The 15,695-nt window shown below is 53.1% G+C and overlaps 2 protein-coding genes across 11 annotated transcripts in view; one reads left to right on the top strand and one right to left on the bottom strand.

Moving 5' to 3' along the window:
* INKA1 (inka box actin regulator 1) overlaps positions 1 to 15,695 on the top strand; it is a 61,563-nt gene that overhangs the window by 19,432 nt on the left and 26,436 nt on the right. The window lies entirely within an intron of this gene.
* The window catches only part of DAG1 (dystroglycan 1), a 53,945-nt gene continuing 39,440 nt past the window's right edge, over positions 1,191 to 15,695 (bottom strand). For all 10 annotated transcript variants that reach the window (XM_054215778.1, XM_054215770.1, XM_054215775.1 and 7 more), the window contains exon 3: positions 1,191 to 4,080. In XM_054215778.1, the coding sequence (XP_054071753.1) occupies positions 1,672 to 4,080 (2,409 nt within the window). In that variant the 3' untranslated portion in view covers positions 1,191 to 1,671. The remainder of the gene's footprint in view (positions 4,081 to 15,695) is intronic.

The following is a 15,695-nucleotide window of genomic DNA, read 5'->3' as shown; positions in this document are numbered from 1 at the left end:
CAGACGGTTTATTGACTCCACACGGTCCTTTACACAACGCGGACACCGGCCCCGGCCCCTCACCTCCCCCAGGGCCGGCACCGAGGGGCCGCCCCCCCCCGCAGGCCGGGCCCTCGCCCACCCAGCCGCTCGCCCGGCGGCGGCGGCAGCTCCCCATGTCCGGAAGGAACGGGGTGGGGGGTAACAGCTGCGGCGTGCGCGGGGACACCCCCGTCCCCGCCGCACTTCTCCTCCCCCCAGAGAACGCCGAGGGAAAACACAAATTAATCCATGCTTCAGATGACGGAGAGAAAAAGAACAGCTATCAAGCGAAGGAAGGGGCAGGGGGCGGCCGGGGCGGCCCCGCGGCTTGGCCCGAGCAGGGCGGCGGGTCCCCGGAGCCGGCACTAGGAAACTAAGCTCGTACAAACTGCTGGCAGCGGTACACCGGTTTTTAAGTCTTTTTGTTTTTTTAATAAAACAATTGGAGGCTGTATCAAAAAATTTAGTAAAAAATTAGATTTGAGAGTTCACTGATTTTATTTTACTATTAACTATTCCTTAGCACTTTTTTTTCCTTTTTTTCTTTTCTTTTTTTTTTTTTTTTTTAAACTTTTTAACTTTTCCAACAGCGTCCGGGCACAGAGCAGCCGGGAGGAGGAGTGCGGCCCGAAGGCAGGGGCCGGTGAGGCCGTTCCGGCACCACTCTCAAGGAGGAGTCGAGGCAAAGAGACGGCACCGTGCTACAGAGGAAACACCCCGCCGCCACCGAAACACCTCGCAGGGAGGGGATTTTGCTTAAAAAAAGACCACCCTGACCCCGGCACTCGCTGGGAAGCGGAAAAGCCAGCGTGACGCAGGGCCCGGCTCACCCTCCCGGCACAGCGTTGCACCCCGAGGTGAAGCCAAAGGTACCCCAAGCCAGTCCGCCTCAACCGATGACTATTTTATGATGCGTGAGAAAAATAGGATTTCTTTGATTAAAAACAAAAATAATAATAAAAGAATCAAACCCCGAACCAACAAGCTGATCCCCCCGAGGAGGAAGAGGAGGAGGAGGCTGGCTGTCCTGGGGAGTCTCCCCTCCTCGAACCAGCGCTGAATCACCCCTGGAGCTCGCCTGCAGCACAGCACTGCCCTCCCCCTCCCCAAAACTACACAGCCCAGTTTAGGTAAACAGCAGATTAAATGTAAAAACGTAAAACATCGACTTCAGAAAGTCCCTTGAATTTAATTATTTTTAGGCTACCTTTCATGTTACGTCCTGTAGCTAGACACACGTGAATAGAAAAAACAGTACAGTTAGTGTTAAAGGCAAACAGCGGAGACCCAGAGTGCTACCCCAGTGCTGCCTGCTCCTCCCATCCCGACCCATCCCGTCCCCCCTCCCTGCCCGCTGCCCCGGCCCCGGCCCTGGCCAGAAGCCCAGCCGCCGGGAAGGCGTGTTTGAGCCGAGAATTTTTTTTTTTTTTTTTCTATGAATAAAATAAAACCAAAGCTTGTTAGGCAAAAATAAAACAAGTGTCCCCCCGAAGTCCCGTGAGCACTCCGGTGCGGCGGGCACAGCCGGGGAGGGCCTGCTGGGGAGCGGGCTGGGCTTTCGGGTTCCCGGCTGGTGAGGGGGCTGCCGGCCCACAGACAGCACTGGCGTGGAGCTGGAGGCCCCTTCTCCCCCCGAGAGCCTCCCGTTTGTTAAGGGGGGACGTAGGGTGGCGGGGACCTGTACGGGGTCATGTTCTTCGGACGGGAGCCTTTCCCCTCCATGGGTGCGGTGAAGGGGGGGGGAGGCTGGTAGGGCGGAGCGTTGGGGTCCTCGTCCCGCAGCGGAGTGTACTCCCCGATGGTGTCCTGGTTGAGCGGCGTGGTCTCCGGCATGCTCTGGTTGGGGTACTCGGGGGGGGGCAGTGGGGCTTTCTCCTCCTGGAGGATGAGGGGCATGCTGGAGGACGGCGGAGGCTTGGAGTCATCCAGCTCATCGGCGAAGATGATGGGCACGCCTTTCTTTATGAAGGTGGCCTGGTCTTCGATGGTCAGCTTCCCTTTCCTCTTCTTGCGGTAGCAGATCATGGCGATGATGCCGGCCACGAGGAGGATGGCGGCCACCACCACGGCGGGGATGACAGTGTGCAGGTACACATCGTCCTCGCTGCTCTTCTCAGGGTCTTTGCCCGCCACCACCGTTGGCGTCGCTTCCGAGATCACCCTTCCATCCTTTGTCACAGGGATGAATTGGATGTGCCTACAGCTGCCGGAGCCGACCACCGACACGTTCAGAGGCTTGAACTCAGGCTGCAAGACGTTGGAGAAAGCCAGGCTTGGCCCACCGGAGTCATCCGCAATTTTTTTGCTCAAAGTCCGTATCTGCTCCCGGGGGCAGGGCTCCAGGGGCAGCGTGTTGTTCGTCCACTCCACTACGATGGAGCCTTTGGTGATGTCCTGCACTGTGATGGTGCTGCTGTTCCTGTCGCCAAACGCCAGAGCCAGCTTCTTCACTAGCATGATCTTCTTATTGATGTCATTCACCACTGTGTTGTGGTCGCCTTCCAGCCTGGCCTTGAACTTCACCGGAGACTTGTCTCCGTGTGGGCGTTTGTGGACGTGGATTTCGAAAGCATCCACAGCGAAGAGCCCGCCTTTGTCGGTCGCATACATGAAGTACTCGTGCTTCCCGATGTGGTTGTGGTCCGGCATGCCGTACATGAGCTGGCTGGTGCTGTTGAACTGCACCCATGAGTTCTCCTCTATCATCTGCTGCTCCTTCAGCTTCAAGGTCAGCTGCAGTTTGTCAGTGGTGGTATCTTCCTTGTCATAGAAGGTATCTGATGGTATTTTAACCTCGAAGTAGGTGCCCTCCCACGCATCGACCCTGTCGATGTGGTTTGTCAGCTTGGGTGGCTCATTTGGCTCCCAGGGCCGGGGGATCCCACTAGCTGTAGTGCGTACACGGGTTGGTGGGGAGGCCGTTGTCAACTTGGAGATGGGGGATCTGGTTGTGCTGGGAGGCTTTGTCGGACGGGGTGTTTTGGGTCTTCGAGTAGGCCTTCGCGTCGTCGCCGTGGAGGAATCTGTTGTGGATGGTGTGGCTGGCTTCAGAGTAGAGACTCTGGGTTTCTTGGTGGTAGTTGTGGGTGGTGTGATCACGGCTGTGGGCTCTACATACCCGGGCATCGTGGGGCGAATTGGCACAGAGGCCGTGCCAGTGCCTTCTGCTACCCTGGTTGGCTGGATCGGTCCCAGAGTGGGCGTCTGGACGATGGGGCCCCTTGTTCTGATGGTGACCGTAGGCTTCCTCGGCAGCGGTATGGGCTCCCGGACTGGGGGTGCCGTTGTCTCTGTGGGAGGCGCGATGGCGGGAGATGTCGGGGTGGGGACGATCCTGGTCGGTGGCTCTTGCGCGGCAGTGGTGGGCGGCCCAATGGCAGTCAAAGGCGTAGGGGTGGCGTTGATCTGCCGCCGCATCCTCTTTGGGAGGTGAGGTTTCTTGTTAGCAATGTGCCAGCCAACAACAGGGTAGCCAAGGCGGGCAGACATGGTCCCTTCCTTAGCTGGAGCCTCCACCTTGCTGATATTGGGGACACTATTTTGGCTCAGAGAACATCCCAGTTTCCATGAGAGTAAGGCCCCATTTTCCACCACTTTCTTTGCATTTCCCGGTCCAGCCATGAAGGCTGACATATCGAAGAGTCTGTTATTTACAACAGGAACCAACTTCATGTTATGAAGTTCCACCTCTGAGAAGCTTCTCATTCTGTTTAAGAGTTCAATCCTCTGCTTTGGCGTCATTTTTGTTAAGTCGGCATCCAAAATGACAGTCAGGATAGTGACCGGCTCTTCTGAGCTGCACACAAACGGCGCTGCATCACCTGTGTCTTGGACAGCCACTCTCACCGACTGAGGCTCATTGTGGTCTTCTTGGTGGACCTCAATGGAGAAGACGTTTGCAGTCTGTGGCACGTAGCTCCCGTTCGGGAAGGGCTGCAGCGTGTTCACTGAGATGTAGTGGACGCCCTTGTCCGTGTCAAGGGGCAGCCCTTCCAGGGAGCTGCTTTCCGCATTCCAGTGTAACCAAGAAGGCAAGGAGTCCTTCCCAGCTTCGGAGATCTACCAAATAAAAAAAAGGAGGTGCTTTTAGAAGTACAGCATTAGGACAGGCTCTAGCGGCAATAACATTTAATTTAAAGGATTAAAGAAAAAAAATCCATGTATAACAACCGGGGAAGGAACATCCTGGCCAGAGTAGGGCAGCCCATGTCTCCTCCTTCACATGGTGACAAGGACGAGCTCTGCAGGGTGCACTGGTCCCAAAGGGCTTAAGGAGCCAAGGGAGGTCATAAAGTCCTGCAAAGGTCCCTCGCCTGCAGGCACCAGCTCTCTAGCACTTGCTGTGCAACTACTAAGCATAAGTGCTTCATTTTCTCCAAGGGCAGAAGGGGAGTTGAAGTCACGGGGACAGCTATGAAGCTGTGAGGTTACGCGACACTGTAGGGCCAGGCCAACAACTGCCCTCTTCCCACTTCTTCTTCTTCCTCTCCCATCCCTGCCGTCTCGCTTCTCTCCTCACCTGATCACACCCTGCAAGCCCATTGCTCCAAGCACTCAGCAGAACTTACTGTTAACTTTCAGCTTTGTCCTGCTGCACCCAGCAGCCAGGCTGGGCTGGAGGGGCCAGAAGCCGGCAAACTACGGCTCGGAGTCCCCCGCCTGGTGGGAGCACACCAGCTCTCAAGAAGCAGCAGCAAATCCCGAGAGCTATGCAGCCACTTAAAACACGGCGTCCTCCCGCACTGCCAGCGGAACGGCCAGCCGGGGCCGAAGGAGGGGAGCACACCCGACGTCTGGCCACCCCAGCACTGCGATGGCTAGCGTGGGCAATGTCCACGGGCACTGCTGGACACAGGACGGCACACCAGCCTGGCTTTATCCTCAGAGTTAGCTTAAAATGAAGGATTTCACTTTCATATAATAACTTGCTTCTGCAGACTAGAACCAACGGGCAGCTTTGACCCAGACCGCAGGCACCTCAGGACTCCAACACACTATTTACTACCTCTTTTAGGTCAACAACACCTTTTTTTTTTTTTTTTTATGTGACTCACGGTGTGGATTAGTGAAGCGCAGTCCAAGAGCACAAGTCTCCCCTGCAAACTGTGTGGTCCAACCGCAGGGCCAACGTACGCCAACGATGGCATTTCTGTATGCTCCAGAGGAGAAGCGAGCCAGAAGTAACCTCACTGGCTCTCTTCGCTTCCCAATTTATCCATTTGTACTGTTCTGAGCCCACCCTCCTCCTCCGATTCTGAGTCCCCTCCCCAGCCAGCCCACATCCAGACCCTGCGGGTCTCCTGGCTGTTTTGCTCATGCGGAGAAGACACTAGTTCTCTCCAAAACGTCACCAGCACGGCTGAGACCCTGTCAAAGTGCTCCCCACCCTGCAAAGGGAAAAGCCACACATGCCGGAGCCCAGGGGACTCCTGCCTCCCACCTCGGGCCACAGCTGAGGGTGGATGTAAACCCCCCAAACCCCCCGTTCCCAGCAGCTGACGTCTGTCTGTCTGTGCTACAGCCGCTTGCCGATCACGAGGCATGGGGGAGCAGCTCGGGCTGTGCGGTGGAAGGGGACACTGCCAGCTCGGCGGGCTGTGACATTTCCCGGGGCTGTAGGTACCCCAGGACGAGCAACTTGAGCTTCGCCACCCTCCCCGGCCTGGGGGGTGTTTGGAAAGTGCCTCCCTGGGAATTCACTGCCACCTCTCCCACCCAGGGCCTGGCAGCACCACAGCCGGAGGCAGTGGGGTCTTGCGTGACGCCTGCCCTGGCTGGGCTTGCCACGAGGTATGTCCCCCCACGCTCAGAGGAAACAAGACTTTTTGGGCCCCACAAAGACAGATTTAGCAGCCTGGTTGAGGCTCTGGGCTTAATGCAGTCCAATGCGGAGCTGCGTTCCAGCTCTCCTCTTGAAAGGGTGCTTCGGTTACTCTGCAATTCTGTAAAGCTCATACATATTTCATAGCGTATCCAGACGCAAAGCTGGGTGAGCAGCTTTGCAAGGAAACCTGGCTGGCGGGGGTGCCCCCGCGTGCGGCAGCAGGCGCAGGGAAGGGCTGGACTCCCCAGACCTGCCTGACCGCAGGTCCTGCTGGGGAAAGCCCCTGGGACGTACAGAGAGCGACGGCCGGTGCTGCAGGGCTGGGCAGAGCCAGGAGTCCTGGGTACCTCTCCCACCCCCCACCTGCAGGCAGGATCCAGGCAGCACAGTGGAAGGCAGGGCAGGGGGGTTCACAGACCCCCCCGCTGCAGGTTTCGGCACACTGAAGAGTCTGGATGCGCAGCTCTGCAAGGATAACGCAGGACCCAAAAGTCTTTTGGCAAGAGCAGCATGAGATCGCTTTCGTGCAAGAGCCGCAGAGGGTTTCGGCCACGACCGTAGCGGCAACACCCTCATTCCTCTCCTCTGCAAAGGATCAGCCACACTTTTAGCCAGCCTGGACACAGTTTATAGAGCAGAGTTTAAAGCTGTTAGCACAGCTTTTAGTTAACTCCCCAGCAGCAATGCCAGAGAGCAGGAAATTAAGATTCCTGCCTTTAATAGACGGAAAAAGCCACCCCACATGCCCTACACCCCAATGTACGCCACCCAAACTGAGGTGCCGGGACCTGAACATCCTTCCACTCAGCCTTGCTGTATACTCACAGTGGGTTTTGGCAGGGCTACTGCTGCGTGCACCCGCTCCCCCACCGCAGCAAGAACAGGAGCTGCTTTTACCCCAGCTAGCCCGAAGGAAAACCAGCCCTTCACCTGAGACGGGCACACGGGAACAAAGGACCAAATTGTCCTTCGTCAGCATCTCTTCTGCCAAGAGAAGACAAAAGCTGGGTGTGATCCTGCCCCGCCAGAACCGGGGCTGATGTGCACCGGTGTTTGTTTAAAAAAAAGAGAGTAATTTCACCACACTCTCCAAAAACTGAGATGCCAGTACAGTGCCCTGTGCAATCCAGCACTGACATTAGCAGGAGCTGGACGGTGCCACTCTTTATCCCTTTGTGCCAAAATTAGCCACCAGCCTGCCCCCCGGGGAGGAGGAAGGGCAGGGCTGGGCACAGGTTAGGAACAGAAACATGAGGAGCCAGGACAAAGCCGCAGCGTTATTGAGGCTTACACAATCAAGGAGAATAAAAACTTTAATAGTGAGCGGTTAAATGCACGCTGAACGTGTAATTTCAGGCTACATTCGGAGCAAACCTTCCCCTTCCGTGCACTCAGAAAAACCCCTTAATTACAGGATCACACGCTCCATATCCAGAGCTTTCCCTGTGAGCCGAGGTTTTCTGCCGCTCCCTCCTCCTCGGGCCTGGCCCATGACTTGAGGAGGAGACATACAACAAGCGTTACCTTTAATCTCATGGCACAAGGTGATTCTCTCTTCAATCACGTGTGCTCCGATGTTTGATAGCCAAACTCACTTGGGAAAGGTGGCCAAACTCACGTGCAAAAAGGACAGCGAGGGATGCGCAGGCCAGTCTGAATATTTCTTCTTGGAAAACCCTTTTTAACGTACAGTTTACACGTGAGCTCACCTTCTTAAGGGCCCACGCTAGACAACGAAACTGCAGCTAGACAGATTCACACCCAAAACTAGGCTCTCCTGAAAAACAAAAACAGGCCAGGCAATCACCTACTGGGACAACTTGTTCTAGCAGGGATGCGACGGTTGCAAAACATTTATAAACCCACTTAAACTTGATTTAAAAAAGAGCTGAGCTAGTTCGGCTGTATTCAACCTGCGAGGAGATGCGGACTGTTTCTAAGGGTTCTGCAAGAGATGATTAAGAAAAATCAAATTTAAGTGTATTACGCCTATGAAACCCATGAAGATGCCTGTGCCTCCCCTGGGAAATCTCTGGGAAGGCAACAAGTCCCAAGCGTTCGACGCTTCGGCTCCACTTTAAACGCAGCTACTGCCCTGGCAGCAGAATTCACCCAAGTTCGCATGACAAAGGAAGAGCCCCACAAGATTAGAGTAGTTAATCAAAGCAGTTATGGGGCTGAATAAAAATACTTGTTCCTAAATAAACGCTGATCAGCAGAGCCCTCGGCGTGGGTCTGTCCTGGTCACGGTTGCCGCTGTGTTTGTGGTGGCGTGAAACCCTGAGCGGGGAGCCCTGGACTCTGTTCTAGCAATATTTCCTTCAAATATTGCTTCAAAGGGTATTTGTTAAGGCTACGCATAGTTAATGATTTGGGATCTCTAGCTTTCATGTAAAAAGTTTCCCTGTTTTCTATGTACGCAATAAATATCAGCCCTATGCCCTGCCATTTCCCTCAAGGGGTCTGGTTTCAAAATAACTCTTCCGTTGCTCAAGAAAAAAAAAGGCTGTCTTTGTTTTCCCATTATTTGAGATAATTGTAAATGAATGCTTATCGGCTAAAGATTACACAAGCCTGGCAGCGCACTGAAGACCATTAAAAGAGTGGCCATGTTTGCGATTTTAAATACGTACAGTGGTCTGGCTGGTTTTGAAGACCTTGTTCACAAAGTCCTTTCAGATATACACGGCCTGTTATTTTTAGGCCAGCCAAAAGCAGTCAGCTCATGAAAGAAGATAGCTCAGTTTGATTTGGTTTTGGTTTTTTTTTTTTTTTTTTTTTAAAACTTGGATCTTAAAGCCCTGTAGCCAACAGGGCAAAGATAAGCAAAGGAACAGCGAGCAAAACTGCTGCCTCTGAGTGAATCCAGGCAAAAACCGCATTCTCGCCTACGAGAGTGCCCTCTAACCCCCTAAGTACTTAGTCCTCCTCCTCCCAATGAATTCTCCAAAAAGGAGGCAGCGAGTCCTTCGACAGGAGACAGGTACCGTAGGATCCTGCTATGGGTCTCCCTTTGGCACACCAGCATGAAGTCCTCCCGGCTCTGGAGGCATCCCGTGGGATCTCCCCAGCCGATGCTGCCAGACCTTCCCATGGGCAGCAGCAGCAGCCAGGGACTCAGCTCCTTCCTGCGCCCTCTTCAAATCAGTCCTGAAAAATTCCTGACTGCTTTTGGGCAGGGCTGAGCAGGGATAACTCCTGCAGCTCTGCCAGGTCTCCCACCACCCTCTTCCCCTCCCTGTGTCCAGCCGTTCCTGAGAGACAGACCCCGTGGCCAGGGATTTCATCTGGAGTATAATTACTGATGACAATTTACTGTATGACAGACTCCCCTTCTGGGTTGCTCCCTCAGCATTACCCTAACACACATGGCCAATAATGAAAAATGCCCCGGCTGAGCCCTCTCTACATCTGAACAGAAGGCGAGCTGAACTGTGCTCAGCCATCTGACCCAACCGGTGTTAAACCAAGTCTGCGGTGCTCAGGCTGCTGGCGCTCAGGCTTCTGCAAGCAATTAACCAGCGGGCAGGGGAAAGAAAATGGAAAGGAACGCAATTCAAATGCAAATATAGCTGCAGAGAAAGAGGCAGACCTAAGCTGTTTGCTCAAGCCTAAGCTTCATTTTAACCCCCTGCTAATGCAGCAGGAGAAGCAACAGGCGGTCTCAGCCCCAAACCCGGTATGTGAGCAGGCAGATTTTGGTCTGCCTTGTCCCGCAGTGGCAAGCGGTGGTAGGGACGTGGGTTTTCACATGCACCCCAGTGCTGCTGGAACTGCGGGCACTGCAGTGCTTCAGGGAGCTGGCACAGCCAACCTGGAGTCAAGAGAAACGACGAGAACGTGGGGCTGCAAGCTCCGAGTCACAGGATTGAGTCCTCGCAGGCAGAGCCTGCATCCCAAGAGGGTCCATCGGGTGCATTCCTCTTCTTCATTGACACGAAGCTGGAGCCAGTGACCGCAGGCGTGGGGTGCGCACGTGGCCAAGCTGTCCGGGCACCACTGCCCCAGGCGGGCCCTGCAGCAACAGCAGCTGCTGCACTGGGTCAGGGAACACAACAGCTCAAGGCAGCAGCTGGAGAATCCTCGGACCATAACAGCCACTTGTTTTGGTCCCAAGAAACAGCCCTGACAGGGAGACTTGCCTGGATGCAACCAGGAGGTGATGCGAGAAGGAGCCTCCAATCTTAACATCTCCCTCCCTTCCTTTCCCCAAATACAGCAGAGCTGCAAACCGGGAACATCAGACAGGTCTTACCTCGAAACACAAGGCCCAGAAAACAGTGGTGAAAGGAGGATGGGCACCTCTCAGAGCCTTCTGCTCGCCAGGCACAGCACCGGTGCGGTGCCACCACCCAGTGCTGCTCTTTGGGAAAGCTCAGTCTGAAGAAAGCAAAGCTGGATTTACTTGGCACAGCGAGCAGGCAGGAATCGCAGCACATGTGCTTCCCTGCGGCGGGGACTGCGATACCTGCCAGAGCTTTTGGGTATCCTCAGCAGACAGCCCTCTTCTGAGCAGCTGCACGGCTTGGATGAAAGGCGCAGGAACTCACGGACAGAAACAAGCTGCTCCGGGACATTTCATGCAGATGCATCTGCCCCTGAAAGTCTAAAAACAGCCCAGGGACTTCAGTGGCTCTCAGAAGTACGTCAGCCTCGGTGACCCGAGTCTTCATTACCAGCAGGAGCTCACCACCTCTGCTCAGAGACCAAAAGCTATATGGGAACAGCCGGTAATTGGTGCTTCCTTTGCGCACAGGGTAGGTCAGGACAGTTAAACTAACCCCACATTTCGGCTGCTCCCAGCCAGAGCCCTGCAAAGCTCTTCCTGCAACGTCTCCCTACACTAGAAGCTGTTGCCTTAGAAAAATCAAACCATTCAGCTCAGCAAGCGGAGCTACGGGACAGCAAGGCTGCAGAGACTGTATCGCAGGGCCTGGCCCTCGACTTCAAGCTCAAACTTCAGTCCCTGAAGGAGCGGCGGCAGAGCCACTTGAAGTAGCTGCTCTACATTCACACACACATGAAAAACCGAACGAGAAGTTTAAGTGTCCGCAGCTAATCTGCATTTTCCAGCCACCGCGTGGGCAAGCGAAGCCTCACGCACAGCAAGCAGCCCCCCTCCTTTGCGCCTGGAAGCACAGGGCTGTGCTGCAGGGACGCAGCCCGCCCGAAGGGCGATGCTTTGTCTCACCAACTTCAGTGAAATGGCTTCACGAGGGCGCGGGCTGAGCGGCTACGCCCAGCTCATGCCATCCTCGCATACTCCTACCATGACGGCTTCTTTTCCAGATGCGCCTCTGTGTTTGCTATAAGGGCACTATTCAGCGTCCCACTCTGCCTGGGCAAGGGAACACAACAGCTGTTTCACTGGGAGGTCACTACAAAACATTGAGTGTCCCAAGAAATCCTCCTTTCATCGGTCCATGCAAGCAGCTTGGAAGGATTTGTTTAGCCTTATTGTTGGAGGGGGAAGGCACAACCCGCCTGCGCCAGGGCTGGGGTCAGCACGGGCTGCCCACACCCCGCTTTCTCCCTTGTTCGGGGGGTGAGCGTGGGGCAGGAAAAGCCTCACGCGGCTTAAAAAAAAAAAAAGTTCAGTTGGGCTCTTCTTTCAGCGCGACTTTTTGTAAGCGAAAGGCCAAAGGGAAGCAAAAATACCACACAGCAGGGATGCCAAGTGCTGGGGGTTTAGTGCTGCCGCCGCGCAGCTAACCAGCCCCGGCAATTTATTCCTGCCATCAGCAGATTGCTGGAAAGCTGGCATTCAAGTGCGTGGCAAGGAAAGGCGAGCCAGATCCCGCAATCTCAGGTCGGCTCCTTCGCAGGATTCTCCTTACTGTCGCATTCCTCGGTCTCCCCGGATGCTCAGGGCAACAACCCATAAGAGCAGGACAAAACAAGGAACTTCCCGGCCCGTCTGAAAAGCTAGTTTATAATTAGATTGAGTCACATTTTCCACTCCTCCAAATTCAGAGCTTGTTACTAAGGGCGCATTGAAAATACCAAATTCCCCGATTTGGTCTCGCTGCAGGAAAAAGATAAGCAGCCCCCTTGCCCCCCCCCTCCCTCCAGCAGAAATCTTATCAGGTCATCTTATCACCGAGATTGCAGCAGGGCAGCTAAGCAAAGCCCTGCCCAAGAAGTCCTTCGCCTGGACCTGTTCCAGATGCTGCCATCTACCCCCGCACGCTCCCCCGTAAATAGCGGCTGTTGCTACACCTTCTGGTTAGTCAAAGTCTTGAGAAAACTGGGACCCCAGGGACGAGGTGAAGCTCAACTGCTTTGACACAGAGCGCCTTTTAGGATATTCAACTTGATGCCACAGCCCCTCAGGAGCGCTCTTTGCTCGTCTCCCTCCTTTGAGAAATGCCACTTTAATAAAATCCACATTCAGTTACAACTCTTTGAAATAAGGATCATTGCAAGAGAAAAAAAAAAAGATAATTAAAAAAATAAAGAAATCAATCAGTATTTCGCGTTTTTCTTCCCCGGAGCGGAGCGTGTCCTGGCACTGCAGGCTGGTTGCCAATACCCAGCCCTTGGCTGCGGGGTCAGAGCAGGGCTGAGGCGCGCAGCACAGCCCCGCTGTAAGGACGCCTGCAACCCAGCCTCCTCAGATCATGTTTGTAAAGCAAGGTCCCTGAAGTCCGACCAGAGTAAAGCTGTTCAATACAGGCCATTTCAACAGACAGCAAACAGAACAACCATTGGAAAAAAAAAAATCAGGCTCCTGCCTGGAGAGCATGACTCCTTTTTGCCCAGATTAATACCCAGTGTTCTGATAAACCCACAAACCCACTGCATCGCTGCAGCACGTAAATCAGCTCCGTGAGTTAATTCCCTTATTCTAATCACTTTGCCACTGGCTATGTTTGCATACAGCAACAGCTTCTGGGGGCTCCTGCTACGTGTGGCAACTGTCTTCCTGACAAAGCCCTGGTGAGATCGTGCACTTCAAAACCAAAAAAAAATCAGGAGGCAAGACAGGCAAGAACGGTAAGACTTAGCTATGTGCACCTGAGAGCTTCTCCTTAGCCTCAGCTAACGAACCTGAGCAGGTCTGCTCCGTGGGATCCATCCGATACCTAACACTCCCAGCATAAAGGCCGGTTGGCAGCTTTACGCATCTTCAAGGAAGACACAGCAAATCACCTGCTCACGGAGGGATGTGCCTTGGGAAGCTGCGCCCAGGAGTTTCTCTCCTTCCAGCATACTTTATAAACCCACCTTTAAACGCAAGTCATTAAATTGCACGCCTTCATATGCTGTGGGCATATGCATTGAGGATACGGGACTGTACAACGGCTCAAGTACCTTGTGGGTACACTGGTATTAATTAGAGGGAACTAGATTTATCCCTGCATCCCAAGGAAAAGGAGCAGGTATTGCCACAGCAATGTCACTTTGTGACTTTATTTAATACTCAGATGCAAGTGCAGTGCCTGGTGTTTCTGCAGAGATGTCTGCAACCCCGACGCCTCCCCGTTTGCTGCAGCCTCCAGCCCACAGCTCGGCATCACAAAGCCTTGCAGACTTGGAGATGCCAGATGCTTTCTACAAGTTTCTGCACCAAGCCCTGCACGCAGGATAGAGGTAACGGCCACACAAATGCCCTCCTTTCTGTGGTTTTTCTTTTCATGGGCCAACATCAGTGTCAGCTTTCCCAATTTGTGGCAGGGTATCATTGCTGGTGGGATGAGAGGAGAGCCACGCTTACTGCAACAGCCACCAAATGCAGACAAAGGTGATGTCAGTGTTAGTGCCACTGTCCTCACCTCGATTATTTGTGTCATCACCCAGACGGCAATGGGAGGCTTCGGTTTTCATACAAGAAAAACGTGACGATCTTAGAGATAGGACTAGCAGAACTCATGGAGACCAAGACCAGCACTGCAAAATCAATGATCGTGCACCTTGGCTAATGTCCTCTTTCTGGGACCTCAACAACTGTAAGCAGAAAAAAACCCCAAAAACTACAGACCTGGATATTTCAGCTAATGGCAAGATGTTTGAGCCAAAGCAAGGTCGACATGGAAAAGCAAACAATTGTAGGATATATCAAACAAGGTTATTTATAGACGAAAAAAGGAAGTTTTGATGCCTTTATAGGAGGCTCTGGTAAAATTTCTTCTAGAGTATTTTGTATAGCTGTGGTCATGCAAACGTAAGAAAAATAAACTCAAGCTGGAAGAGGTGCAGAAGACAGCTGCAAAGATGAGGCGAGGAAAAGAAAGCTTATTTTATAAAAAAAGACTAAAGAGATTGGCTTGCTTAACCTAATAAAATCAAGACAGGGGAATATGCCTGTCACTTATAAATACATAAAGGAAGTAAATATTATGAAGGTAGAATTGATTTAAGCTAAAGGGCAGCACATATAAATATTTCTAGCCATCTCTAAATTTAGGCTAGAAGCTGCATTTTTAATCAGAGCAGCCAAATTCTGGAGCAGCTTCAAATGGAAGTGGCAGGAACAGGAAATCCACCTGGTCTTTGGCCCAAGCACGATCTGTTCTTCAACAACAGGACCCAGCTGAGAGGCAAGGGGTCAGGCTCCACACAGTCTTCGGTGGAAATGGGGTAAGGAGATTGTCAGGCCCACGGTGACTGATCGCGGAGAAGGTACCAGCACCAATGCCCGCGGTTATCCTGCTCCAGCCAGCCTCTGCCAGGAGCCAGTGGGAACCCGCACGCCCTCCCGCTACCTGTCTGCACGGCAAGGGGCTTGTACGATATGGGGGAGATCGGATGTTTTAACCCAACTCTTGTAAAAATGCCAAGGTTTTAGCACCAAATGCAGCAGGAAGGGCTGCAAACTGTTAACCCTTTTTGGGAAGGCACAGCAAAGAGCTTTCATGTCCAAGACACCTTCAAACATCAGGAGAGCGATCTCGCAGCAAGAAGCCTTGCTGCAGGTACAGGACAGCAGCTGGACTGAACCGTCACCGAATCCAACAGCTGAAATACCTGCAGCTACCCTTCAAAGGGCACGTGCACGAATCCTGGCCAAGGCGCAGGGGAAGGTGGTTTCTAATTGCCAGCGATGGGTTACAACGGCCACAAAGCCTTGCTGGCAGCTGGCTCTGAGCGACACGGAAGAGAGTCTCAAATTAAGACACAAGGTTTTTTGGGGTTTTTTTTGGGGGTTTTTTTGTTTGTTTGTTTTTTGGGTTGTTTTTTTTTTTTAAACTTTTCTGTGTGTTCACCTTTGCAGCTTGACAAGCTCCGGAGTACACTAGAATAAACTTGCTTTTGTACTTAACCGTAAAATCTCACCTGTTCTTAAGCAGCTTGGGGGTGGCAGGGAAACACCGGCGACTGCTCCCGGGAGCACATACCTGCGTACGCAGAGAGCCCACATATCTGTGCAGGAGTGCGTGCCTGCGAGGCACTCCTTCGCCACGCTGCAGATGCCTGGCGTTGTTTCTATCCCACAACCAAGTTTGCAGAGAAAAGTATTTTGTCTACAGCCGGCTGGAATCTGCTAACAAGCAGGGAGAGGATCTGAAAAGCAAGCTTCAAGGCGATTCCCACCACAATACAAACCGAGCCTAGAAATGAAGCAATCGCACCTTCTTCAGGCTCCAGATGGGAAGCTCCTGGGAATTTGGGGACATCAACGGTCAGCTTTTTTTCTTTTCCCCCTTCTTTTTAAAAAAAATGAAGTTATAGCAAATTTCTTTGGAATTGAAAGGGATTGAGTATAGCCAACCACATCTTACTGTAAACTCCAACCCACTGCTTCATCTCAAGGGGCACAGGCCTTATTCTTTCTTATTAGGGTTTAAGTGCACCAGTTTGCAAGATCCAGAAGTATTGTGCTTTTACTGCTCTGGCTGAGAAATGCAAG

This window comes from Rissa tridactyla, chromosome 10 (genome assembly GCF_028500815.1).
Source record: "Rissa tridactyla isolate bRisTri1 chromosome 10, bRisTri1.patW.cur.20221130, whole genome shotgun sequence".
Classification (NCBI taxonomy): domain Eukaryota; kingdom Metazoa; phylum Chordata; class Aves; order Charadriiformes; family Laridae; genus Rissa; species Rissa tridactyla.
Note: the sequence above shows the minus strand (reverse complement) of the source record. Positions and strands in the feature narration are given on the sequence as shown.